This window comes from Orycteropus afer, unplaced genomic scaffold, assembly GCF_000298275.1.
Source record: "Orycteropus afer afer isolate SDZICR_OR568_19922 unplaced genomic scaffold, OryAfe1.0 scaffold00132, whole genome shotgun sequence".
Taxonomy (NCBI): Eukaryota; Metazoa; Chordata; class Mammalia; order Tubulidentata; family Orycteropodidae; genus Orycteropus; species Orycteropus afer.
Genome location: NW_006921719.1, coordinates 5,916,906 through 5,930,086, shown reverse-complemented (window position 1 = coordinate 5,930,086; position 13,181 = coordinate 5,916,906). Strand labels below are relative to the sequence as shown.

The following is a 13,181-nucleotide window of genomic DNA, read 5'->3' as shown; positions in this document are numbered from 1 at the left end:
AGCCACTCCTCGGAAGGAAGGTTGGGCAATCCTACTTCCGTAGCGATACTGCCTCGGAAACCCAAGGAGGGGTCGCTATGAGTCAGGGCTGACTCAACGGCACATAACAACAATAATAACAATGGGATTGCTGGGTCAAATGGTATTTCTAATTCTTGCTTTTTAAGGAATTGCCATAATTGCTTTCCAAGTGGTTGTATCATTTTATCATCCCACCAGCAGTGTATGAAACTCCCAATCTCTCCTCATCCTCACCAGCTTTTGTTATTTTCTCTCTTGTTGAACTTTGCCATTAGTGCTGGGGTGAGATGGTATCTTGGTGTTTGATTTGCATCTCTCTAATGGCTAATGATCATGAGAATTTCTTTATGTATGTGCTGGCCACTTGAATATCCTCTTTGGTGAAGTGTCTATTCATGTCTTCTGCCCATTTTTTAATTAGATTGTTCATCTTTTTGTTGTAAGTGAAGGTCTCTCTTTGTTGTTGAGGTGTTGGAGTTTTGTATAAATTTTAGAGATAAGTCCCTTATCAGATAGGTCATTGCCTAGTATTTTTTTTCCCAATCTATAGGTTCTCTTTTGACTCTTTTGGAGAAGTCTTTGAAAGTACATAAATACTTAATTTTTACAAGGTCCCATTCATCTAGTTCATCTTCTGCTGTTTGTTTATTTGGGGTTATGTTTAAGAATGTATTTATGCCATATATTAGGGCCCCTAAATTTGCCCCTAATTTTTCCTTGAGGAACTTTATAGTTTTAGGTTTCACATTTAAGTCTTTGATCCATCTGGGGTTAGTTTTTGTGTGTGGTGTGAGGTACAGATCCTTTTTCATTTTTCTGCAAATAGATACCCAGTTTTGCCAGCACCATTTATTAAACAATCTCTTCCTCATTTAATGGATTTTGGCCCTTTGTCAAAGATCAGCTGACCATAGGTCGATGGATCTATTTCTGGGTTCTCAGTTCTGTTCCACTGATCTACATGTCTGTCGTACTGTTTTGACTACTGTGGCTGTGTAGTAGGTTTTGAGATCCAGGAGCATGAGACCTCCTACTTTGTTGTTCTTCTTCAATAGTGCTTTACTTATTTGAGGTCTCTTTCCTTTCCATATTAAATTAGTGATTTGTTTTTCCATATCCTTAAAAAATGCTGATAGGATCTGGATTGGGATTGCATTGAATATATAGTTTGCTTTGGGTAGTATTGACATTTTCACAATATTCAGTCTTCTGTCCATGAGCATAGTATGTTCTTCCATTTATGTAGATGTCTTATGGTGTCTTGGAGTAGTGATTTGTAGTTTTATTTGTACAGGTCTTTTGTATCCCTAGTGAGATTCATTCCCAAGTATTTTATTTTTTTGGTAGCTGTTGTAAACAGTATTGATTTCCTTATTTCCTTTTCAGCAATCTCTTTGCTGGTGTAGAGGAATCCAACTGATTTTTTTATGTTGATCTTATATCCCGCCACTATGCAGAGCCAATTCTTAAGTTGCCTAAGGCATTTGACTACTAACCAGAAGTCTGGCGGTTCAAACCCACCAGCCACTCCTCAGAAGGAAGATTGGAAAATCTACTTCCGTAGTGATACCGCCTCAGAAACCGAAGGAGCGGTCGCTATGAGTTGGATCCAACTCGACAGCAGTGAGTTTTGGGGTTTTACTGGGAAATATTCAAAATGACTGTGCCCTCTCGACAGCTGGCAGTCTGCCACTCCATTTGTCTCCTTACTCGCTGTTTTCATTCAGGTTCTTTTACTATGGTATTTAATCCACTTCTTTATCCTTCTCTTCAAAGCTCAGGGTTCCAGGATCATCTTTTGTACCTGTTTCAATTTCTTGTTGCTTTATCGTTGCTTTGTTGCAGAGGGTCTGTGTAGCTTGTCTGCCTATTCTACCATCTTGCCAGAACTCTTTCCCAACTATATTTTTGAAAGTGCTCTGATTGGTTGCACTGGTCTTCCATATTTCTTTCTCTCTCATAAATATATATGTGGTGGTGGTGTTGTTACGTGCCATCGAGTTGGACTCGACTCATAGCAACCCCTCCTTGGGTTTCCGAGGCAGTATCACTATAGAAGTAGATTGCCTAATCTTCCTTCCAAGGAGTGGCTGATGAGTTTGAACCGCCAGCCTGTTGGTTAGCAGTCAAGTGCCTTAGGTACTATGCTACCAGAGCTCCCTCTATAAATATATTGATATATATAGATAAAAATACAACAAGTTTATTGAGACATGATTGACATACCATACAATTTGGCTATTTAAAGAATACAATCAGAGCTTCAAACTGGTTCTTCCTGGTTGAGTCATGGCTGATGAAGCAACACCAGAATGGACCCAACTTTGTAAAATGTGGTGTGCCAGAATGATAGGCAGAACTGGAAAAATGATGGGTTGATACCCTGCTGGAAACTTAATTTTCCTCTTAGAAAACATGTGGGCATTGCATGGCAACCAAATATCTTGACCAGCATTTGGAAACAGCAGTATCCTGCTCAAAGGTGACAGCCAAGTGTGTTACTTTGAAGGTATGTAATGGCAGTATGTAAAGGCAGTAATGCAGCCCTGTGCATTAACCTTCTAAATGTGCTCACTGCAGTACTTCTGAGTCTCCCATTGCTGAGCTTTGACCCATCATTTTTCCCATTCCAGTTACTACTATTTGGTATACCTATATTTTACAAAGTTAGGTCTGTTCTGGTGTTGCTGCATCAGCATGACTGAACTGGTTTGAAACCCTAGATACAATTCAGTAGTTTTTAGTACATTGGTAGAGTTGTGCTATTACCCCATTTTTTCCTGTGTTGCTCTTGATAGTAAGCTTCAGAAGAACCCCTTAGACATGTCTGCTAATGCTTTCCAAGGTGAATATGTGGGCTGAAGACACAGAGAGCAACCCGCTTGTTCTTGCCTTTGTTGTTGTTGTTATGTGCCGTCAAGTCAGACCTGACTCATAGTGACTCTTCCTTGGGTTTCTGAAGCAGTATCACCATGGAAGTAGATTGCCCCATCTTCCTTCTGAGTGGCCAGTGGGTTTGAACCACCAGCCTTCTGGATAGCAGTCAAGTGCCTTAGATCCCTTTTTAGCTCTCACCTGTTTTCTTATCTGGCATATTGATAGATTTTGTAGAGGTTTCATTATCCAAGGTGAACTCCTGTCAAACCTGTACTGTGTAAGGACCTTTTAGTTACCTAGTCTTAGTGTGGTAGTTCTGTTTGTGTGTCAACTTGGCTGGGCCTGGTTGAGTGGCTGGGCAGCTGGTGGTAGTTATTCCCCATGATGAGACTGGAAATCAACTCCATAGTGGGGATCTACCACAAGCAGCTGAGTAGCTGCCTTTGGGATGTGGTCTGCTTCCTGTCTATAAGCAGAAGCCTTGAGGATGGTCTCTAGCCTATGGCACACTTGGACCCTGCATGTAGCCGTGTCATTGCTCAGCAGCCTGCTATGCTCTGCTGACCTTGGGACTTACAATGGACTTAAATTAATGGCCTGCCATGTGTTTTGGTAACATCAGGACTGTGCCTTTTTACTTGTCAACCTTGGAGCTTCTCATCCTCAGCAGCCAACAGCTGTCTGAGTGAAGAAATGCCTCTAGCTCAAGTGGAAACAGAGGCAGAGCTGGACCCCAAGGTTGAGGAGCTTTCACCCAGCCCCTAAAGCCTGGCACTTTGAACTTGGACTTAAAGCCTCCAAATTGTAAGAATAAATTCCTGTTTGTTAAGGCCATCCCAGTTGTGGTGTATTCTTGTCAGAGCGGCACTAGGTAACCAGAACACTTAACCTCTAGCTGCCATAATAAAAAATACTGTAAATGAAGGTTTTAAAGAACAGAAATTTTCTTAGAGTTCTGGAGGCTAGAAGTTCAAATTAGGGTACTGGCTCTAGGAGAAGGTCCTTCTTTTACTCGTCCAGATTCTAGTAGATGCCAGCAGTCTTTGGCATTCCTGTGCTTATAGATGTATGTGCCTCTGTGGTCACATGTTGTATTCCCCTGTGTGTCTCTTTTTTCCATTTTTATATGGTACCACTTAGAAAAGATTAGGTTTAGGAACAAGTCTACTCAGATATGGCCTCATTAACATAATAAGAAAACCCCTGTTTCCAAACTGGGTCATATTCACAGGTACAGGGGCTGGGACTTCAGCATATCTTTTTTAGGGACATAATTCAATCCATAACAGACTTGTACTTCCCTGTAGCTCTAAGGCAAGCAAAGCACCCAGCTGGGCTTCTCAGTCTGTTTTTTGATGCAGCCCTTTCATGGTGTCCATTGTTTTCAGAATTATATCAGTAATCATCCTTTGTTTGTGTCAGAGTGTCCTGCTTTCTCTTTGATCCACTTTGCCAGAGGAGTCGGAAGATGAGATCTTACTATTGGTGTTTGACCCCGAACTAATGGGCTAAAAGAGCAAATTATTTGGATGTAGGTCACCATGCCCCAAACATAGAAGATTTTAGAATTCACTTTGTATGGGAGTCTGGACAGTAGACTTCAGCTAAGCCACTAAAGTTGGTCTACTTCCTGCCTGGGTCAGCTTTAGGTCCTTAGGGACTCTGGAAACTTAGGAAGGTTATGGGACTTCCTAGGAATTCAGTGTCCTGTAGTGGGTTTTGGGAGCTCTAGTGGCATAGTGTCTAAGGCATTTGACTGCTAACTAGAAGGCTGGAGGTTCAAACCCACAAGCCACTCCTCGGAAGGAAGGTTGGGCAGTCTACTTCCCTAGTGATACCGCCTCAGAAACCCAAGGGGGGGTTGCTGTGAGTCAGAACTGACTCGATGGCAATGAGTTTATAGTGGGTTTTAGGGACTTGCAGAGCTTAAGGACCTTAGTGGCATCTTGGAGGAATTCAAAACCTTTTAGGGTTGTGGCAAAATCCAGCTCCATCTCAGCTTCTCCCCACCACCCTAAGAGTAGAGGAACTTATTCTCTCCCAGCCCACTGCAGTGATGTCCTACACACTCCTGCTCTCATATACTGCAGCTCTTCCTCAAAGAATCCCCATATTCTTTCTGATCATGAGAATAAGACTAATGTGATTGCAGCCCTAGGTTTTGAAGTGTTACATATTTGCTCTACTTGAGTTTGGTTAGTTCAACAATCCCATCCTACCTTCAGTGACTAAAACCCTCACATATCTGGGAGGGCCTCAAGCCATTCAGATGGAGAGGCTGGTGACACCCCACTTTGGTAGTGGCCATAGAATGCCTCCTACTCTGCCCCAGTCCTGAGATTCTCATCTCTTCCAAATGCAGGGACAAAGGCCAAGCTCCCCCTGCCACTGCTGAGGTAGTAATTTTGAGAGAGAGAAGCTATGTGGTTGAGTGAGGGGGCGTGTTCTTCATTAGTGGGCACAGGGTCCCTCTTGCCAACAGACAGCTCCCAAAGACATATCACTTAAACTGTGATGTCCCAACTTTTCTCACCAAAGTCTATCTCCTCCTGCATTGGTGACAAAAGTCGACACACCACAGTGTCAGATTACCCAAAACTGTGTTCGAGATTGGGATAATTTTCATCCTAATTGTTTGAGCAATGGTAAATATATCAGAACCTGAAATGTAAAATGATCTTTAAAAAAAAAATTGTGATTTGGGTGAAAGGTTACAGAGCGAATTCATCTTCCATACAGCAGTTCACATATACTTTGTCTCATGACATTGACTGTCATCTCCCACAATGCAACAGTTCTCCTCCCACTTCCTCCCCATAGCCACCTCTTCCCTGTCTTTCCCTCCCATGCACTCATGCCCCCTGAGCTGTCTCCCTAAGCTTACATAGACCTTCTATTCTCCCATGATTGATCTCTCCAAGGAATGTATCTACCTAATGTAAATGTTCAGCTCATATGCCTGACTTTTGTTTGGCTGGAAGCCACAGGAATGGGTACAATTCCAGACCTGAAGGGCACCTAGGGGCCATAGTCTCAGTGCTTCCACCAGGCTCTTATCAGACCAGCAAACCTGGTTCCTTTTTTTTTATGATGTTGAGTTTTGTTTACACATTGTTCTCCCACTCTATCCAGTATCTTCTACATAGGTCCGCCTCCGAGTGGTTGACAGTGGTAGCTGGGCACCATCTAGTTCTTCTGGTCTCATAGTCATATAGGCTGAGGATCACATGGTGTACCAGTTGGTTGGACTATTTGTGTCCATGTGTCTTTGGTTTTCTTCATTCTTCTTTGCTGCAGATGAGAGACCCATCGTTGCATCTAGATGGCCATGTGCAAGCTTTTAAGATCCTAGTCGCTATCTGCCAAAGTAGGATGTGGAACAATGTTTTTGTGCAGTATGTTATGCCAGTGAGCCTGAGGTCCCCTGCGACCATGGTCCTGAGCCCACAGGTCCAACTACTTGCTCCTTCTGGGTAGCTGGCTGTGGCCAGGAAGTGACTGCAGCCTTGTCCTTTGTTAGCTGTACTATGTACCCGGGAATTCTTACAGAACATACAAATACACTTGTAGAAACATTGTCTGCCAAGCCTATATAAGATCATGGGCACAGTTCCTCCTGGATAGACATACCTAATCATTTAGCCTGTCCACACATAGATCAAAGTTTGCCTTCACTGACTATGCAGTTCTGTATGCACAAAAAGGTTCATCTTTGTTGTCTGTAACTCCCATGCACCTCTCTCTGTCTTCCTCTTCCTCAATGCCATCATGTTGATCACTCACATTTGATACATTGCCCTTCCCTTCACCCAAATCAATACTTGTCTCTACCTATCTAGCAGTATTCTCTCCTCACCCCTCCTACCCCTGGTAACCAAGAAAGAAAATTTCTTTCCATATATAAACCTTTCCTTGACTTTTTACAGAAACAAACTAATCAATATTTGTCCTTCTGTGATTGACTTATTTCACTCAGCATTATGTCCTCCAAGGTCATCCACGTTATGTGGTGTTTTGCAGGTTCTTTGTTATTATTTAGGGTTACATAGTATTCCATTGTGTGTATGTACCATAGTTTGGTTATCCATTCTTCTGTTGATGGGCCCATAGGTTGTTTCCATCTTTTTGCTATTGTATATATGCTGTGATGAACATGGGTGTACATGTATCTGTTCTTGTCCTGGCTTTCACTTCTTTAGGATATATACCTAATAATGAGATTGCTGGATGAAATGGTATTTCTAATTCCAACTCTTTAAGGAATTGCCATGCTGCTTTCCACAGTGGTTGTATCATTTGACAGTCCCACCAGCAGTGTATGAGAGTCCCAATCTCTCCACATTCTTGCCAACATTTTTTATTTTCTGTTTTGTTGAACTCTGCTACTAGTGCTGGGGCAAGATTGTTTAAAATGGTCTTGAGTTAATGTTTTGAACAGAAAATATAATGATGCTTATATTCCATTTATAGGAGTGGCAAGGAATTTACTGCGCCAAAAAGAAAAATGGAGATAATATACAACAAAATGTGAAGATAATACCTGTCATTGGACAGGGAGGGTAAGTAGAGAAAACAAGTAAAATACCTAAATAATATACCATGTTTGGAGTTATTGCAAAATTTGCTTTGAATACTTAAGAACTGTTTGCAAAAGTCAAAAGGAGAACTCATAACAAAATCAGGGTATCATCACTGAATGGCCTTCAAGTGTGACTTGCCTTAGTGGCTTCTCCATTGCTACAGCCTGACCCTCCACCTGGAGGTCCAGAGTCAGTAGATCGAGACAGTCTTGTTTCAGCTGCATGGATGTGAAGGAGACTATTTAAATCAGAATGCCATTTATTAAGCTGTGTAATGAGAACTCTAACAGTTGACTCTCTTTATTTAAAAGATTTTTTATCTAATTTGATAGATGACACAACTTAGAAAGTGACATTCTGATTTAAATAAAGTGCTTGATGGTACAAGTAGTTAAGCACTTGACTACTAGGCAGAGGGTTGGCTGTTGGATTCTGCCTCTAGTAGCACCCTAGAAGGTAGGCCTGGTGATCTGCTTCTGAAAGAGCACAGCATTGAAAATCCTGTGGAGCCCAGTTGTACTCAGAAACATATAGGGCTGCCATGAGTCAGAATTGACTTAACAGGAACTGACAACAACAATGTTATTTCTGCATAGGCCTATCAAATTAGATTTTAAAAGTATTTTAAATACTTAGTAAATTATGTAAATATTTATGTAAATTATTATGTAAAACAGATGTGACTATAAATTGGAAAATGATGTACATATCTACCAAAAAACCAAACTCACTGCCGTCGAGTCAGTTCCAACTCATAGCAACCCCTTCTGAGCCAGTATCTCTCTGGAAGTAGATCGCCCAGTCTTCCTTCCAAGGAGTGGCTGGTAGGTTTGAACCACCAGTCTTCAGGAGCCTAAAAATTTTATATGAGTTGTTTCACAGTCTAAAAGAAATAATATAAAAAGTGGAATTTGGTCAGTATGACTTGTAGAACACACAAAAATAAAATATGCCACCATTAGAAATGATGATCATTGAAAATAAAACTACAAGAAGAAATGCTTATGACAAGGTTAAATGCAGAAAGCAAAAAGTAAAATGATATCTAGAGTATGATCTCAATTGTGAACGTGAAAGAAGGGAAAATGGACAGAAGGAAGTATGGCCATGGTGGTTATAATGCCTGCTCCTGTTTACCAAGCCTTTCCTTCTCTGGACAGGCACTAGTGCCTGGTAGACATCAGTTCATTTTACTCTAACTGTAGCCCTGTGAGGTCAGCACTGTGATCACCTCTATTTTATAGATGAGGAAACTGAGGTTTCTCAGAGAGGAGAGGCTTCTCGCCCAAGGTTCAGCTGCCAGCCAGTGGCAGAACCAGGCTGCGGACCTCGGTGCTGACCGCACAGCTCATGTGATTTGTCACCAGGCTTCTCTGCCAGTTGGTGACTGCCTCAGGGAGCAGGATTTGTGTGAGCTCTCTGTTCTGAGTCTTTGCCCTTTTATGTCCTTTCTAAATTTTTTGTGACATGTATATAGGGATTTGAGTATCAGAAGGAAAACATCAAAAACTGAAGGAACAATAAATAAATGAGAAAAGTCAGCAACTTTGGAGATAAGCTCTTGCTTTGTTTAGATTTCCAGCTAACGAGTTAAATACAAAAATTGGTCCTTGATGTGGCCAGTGACTGTTTCCGTGAATGACGGGGAGCAGTTTGTTGGAACTTGAAGAAGAGCATTGACATAAGGGGCTGTGAAAATAAAATCATGTTAAGGAACCAAAGGCTCTTGATTGGTTAACATGCAGTACAATTTTTTTAAAACAGGTTTTTTTGGTTTTATTTTTGCTTTTTTTAATTGTCTGTTGTGATTTGGGAAGAATTTTGTTGTTTTTTTCTAAAGAGTCACTTTTCTTTACAGACACCAGAAGATGTCTGTAGACTCTTGTTCCTTTGTTGGTGGTCTTGGCCACAAGTAATAGAAACCCTCTCCCCAAAGCATTTTGTAGGAAAGGAAGGTGCTGTTTTCATAAAGAAAAATTAGCTACATATCCGTCAGATTAGAAAGTCAGAAAATAAATAATGCATTGTTTTCTACTTGCAGAAAAATTAGACACTATGTGTCCATTATCAGAGTGTGCAATGGCAACAATAAGGTATGTAAGGAGAGCCCGGGACTCTTGCACCCCAGCAGGATTTTCCTTATCACATACTTAAGCAATGAGAACTAATGGCTTTTAAAATTCATTTTTAGGCTGAGAAAATAGCTGAATGTGTTCAGTCTGACAGTCTTACAGGTACGGTGCCCATTCCATGTTCATTCTTAGGGATCATTGAGCATTTGAGAGAAAAATAAAAACAGAAACACTTACTCTAACTAGCTTGCCTGATGCAGCAATGAGCTGTATTTTTCTAGCACCATGGCAACATTTCTCTCCCTAGTTCCCCAACTTGGTTTGTGAGTTGAAGGACCTGAGCATTTGTGGGCATTCTGACAGGTGCCTGCATTTGCCAGGGCCCAGGTTCTACCCAGCCTGGGAAGGGTCTCAGCCTTTGGGGAGAGTACTAGTCCCCTCAAGTGCATGAACTTATGTGAACATGTTTTGAGGAAAGTGTGGTTTGATAGCCTGATCTATGCTTTTAGAGGTGACCATTGTTGAAAGTCAGACCATAGTACTTTAGCAGAGTTATCTTTGTCTCCCCTGAGAGTAGTCACCACCAATCCACAGGAAGGTAGCTGGACCCCATCAGACTTGCCTTCCTCATCTCTCTTTCCTTGGACACCATCTACTCATTCTCACATCTGTGTTACTGCAGATGCTTTTCCCTGTGCTGGCATTGTCTGTTTTCTTCAAATACATGTCATGGCTTCAGCAGGTCACCTTCCTGGATGAGGGATGTGGGCTCTGATGGTGAAGGTTCACTCCAACTCCAAGCCAGAGGCTCTCCAACAAGTGCCTGTCTGCCATGCACAGGCATTGAGCCCTGGCTCCCAGCTATACTGAGAATCTTCCAGGGAGAAGACTTTGTCTTCTATCCATTCATACTATTAATGATGTGCTTTCCTCAATACCAGAGCAGTTCATTCACTCATTCTAGGAATATTTATTACATGTTTTTCTGAGCATTTACTATTTACAAGCTACTATGCTGGGTGCTTTACATACTTAAGTTTCTTTCATTGAAGCCTTGCAGTAACTTAGCAAAACAGTCATTTTATAGATGAAGTTCCTGTTTTACAGATAATGAAACATAAGGACTAAATAGTTGTCCCAAGGATATCCATCTAGGAAGTAGCAGAGCTGGTACTTGAATCTGGAATGGCTGACTTCAAAGATCTGAAGCACATGCTGAGATAGTTCCTATGGGTCTCCAAGAGCAATCAGGGCTTTCATGTGAATGGAGAGACACACATTGATTAAAAAAAAAAAAAAAAGAAAGAAAGAAAAGAAAAGATAAGATGTGATTGACAGTCAGAAAGGGCCAACAGTACCTTGGTGGCTTAGAGGGAAAAAGGAGGCTTTCACATGGGAACAGGTAACTTTGATAAACAAGAAGGGTGTGGAAGGAAAGCATCCCCAAAATAAAAACAGAAGAGGGAAGTATTGAGTGTCTTCTAGAAAAAGCAAGTATTAATTTTAACTTGTATAAAGGGTCAGTGTGGGAAGAGAGTTTAGATCATGAAGCATAATTTAAATGCTAGGTTGGAACTTAGGGTTTTCATCTGTAGGCAATGGGGAGTGTCAGGGTTTTTAAACAGAGAATCACATGATGACATCTGAGTTCTAAGAAGCATATCTATAACACAGATTGCATGGAAGGAGGGCCCAGAGAGAAGAATACCTACCTACACTGCCGTGGTATAAAAGAGAAAAAGCAATAGCATAGTAAGGTGATGGCATTAGGAAGAGAGAAGAAAGGCCAGATGTGATGATGGTGTGGGATCTGGGAGAGGGAAAAGAAAAAAAAAAAAAGAAATGTTGTCAAAACATAGTTTTTGAGCCTAAAGACTTAGGTTTTGATGATATAGGTACACAGAAGGGGCTGAATGAAGAAGATCAGTGTGGAAAACATTACCTGTGAGGTTCTGGTGGGCAGTTAAAGGGGTTGGCTTGTTAACTCACCTGTTCATTTATTCTAGAAATGTCTGTTGAGTACCTGCTGTATACCAGAACCTGTTTTCTTGTGCTCTGCAAAGAGATTAGGACTAGAAAATGCACATTTTTCTGGCCAGCAGCAGTGTTAGCAAGTAACCTAGATGTGAAACTGCTGAGATTGAACCCAGGAATGGTAGAAGGGAATGAGAAGTTTAACTTTAATGAAAGAACATGCAGAAAAAGGAGAGGAGGGATAAGGAAGCAGAATCTGAGACATCATCATCAGAAACAGAGGAAGAAAACCAAGAAAGTGTCACTGAACTCAAGGAAGGAGAGAACCACAGAGAGATAAGAAGGAGGGGAGAACAGAGCCAGTGACTGATAGATAATTTGCATTTTACACCCTAGAGCTCATTTGTGACCTGTAAAAATGCAGTTTCAGGAGGGTGGTGAGGGCAGAGCCAGATGTCAGGGGATGGTGGGGTCAGAAGTAGAAGTAGCAAGTGCAGGAATCCTTATTCTGTAAAGTCACAGGGTACCTTTATTTGGACTTTTCTGATTTTTCAGAATAGCCCTGTGAAGTAGGCATGGCTATCAACATTCCTTTATTACCAAGGAAGAACCTGAGACTCAGAATGGTCAAGCAGCCAGGAAATGACAGTGGTGGGACTGGAGAGCAGCATCAGTGATATAGTCATAGAAAACTTAAGCACGATGGCTAGCCAAATCCTTTGGACATAAAGCTGGTTATGTTGCCATGCAAGAAGGAGATCAGACAGCCAGCCTGTGAGCTGAGTCATATGGGTAAGACTCCTAAGTGAGCACTGTTGTTGTTGCTGTTATGTGCCGTTGAGTCGGACCCAACTCATAGCGACCCCTCTTTGGGTTGCCGAGGCAGTATCTCTACTGAAGTAGATTGCCCCATCTTCCTTCTGAGGAATGGCTGGTGGGTTTGAACCGCTAGCCTTCTGGTTAGCAGTCAGATGCCTTAGGCACTATGCTACCACTGTGAAGTAAAATGGCCCAGCACAAATGCAGTTTGGGAAATTCTTCCCTTGCCTAAGTTTTGTCATTTTACTTGAGACTGATGATAGATAAACATTTCATGGGGTTATTCCCAAGATAGCCTTTAAACAGGTAAATGAGAAGAAGTCAGGTCTTAGAAAGATAGTCGTGGTAATGGTATGGAGAAAAGAGACGAAAGGCAAAGAGACCAGTTGAGACACTGGATACAAGACATCCTCAGGAGGTCTTGGGAACCAGCATAATGTGAGCGATAAAGAGAAAAGACTTGAGGATGACACCAAGATTTCTAGTCTGGCCAATGAATAGCATTACTTAAAATAGTGCAACAGTCTGTATAGGGGCAGGAGGAGGATACATTTAGATTTGAAACTATTATATTGAAGTACGTGGAACATTCCATTGGAACTGTCTGGTGGCATTTGGAGATAGCCAAGCCTTGGTGAACTCTCCTGGGGAGAGGAAGTGAGGGAGGAAAACAGAGCTGAGAATGAATGGCAGGCAACAACAGCCTTTTTTTTTTTTTTTCATTTTTACTGTGATTTGGGTGAAAGTTTATAGATCAAATTCACTTTCCATACAGCAGTTCATACACATTTTGTTTCATGACATTGCAATCCCCACAGTGTAACAGCTCTCTTCCCAC

The 13,181-nt window shown here is 41.6% G+C and overlaps 1 protein-coding gene across 1 annotated transcript in view; it reads left to right on the top strand.

The window, feature by feature from the left end:
• The window catches only part of PDE8A (phosphodiesterase 8A), a 259,288-nt gene that overhangs the window by 211,746 nt on the left and 34,361 nt on the right, over positions 1 to 13,181 (top strand). Inside the window, exons 9-11 of the mRNA XM_007945121.2 lie at positions 7,369 to 7,457; positions 9,520 to 9,571; positions 9,670 to 9,712. Coding sequence (XP_007943312.2) covers positions 7,369 to 7,457; positions 9,520 to 9,571; positions 9,670 to 9,712 — 184 coding nt within the window. The remainder of the gene's footprint in view (positions 1 to 7,368; positions 7,458 to 9,519; positions 9,572 to 9,669; positions 9,713 to 13,181) is intronic.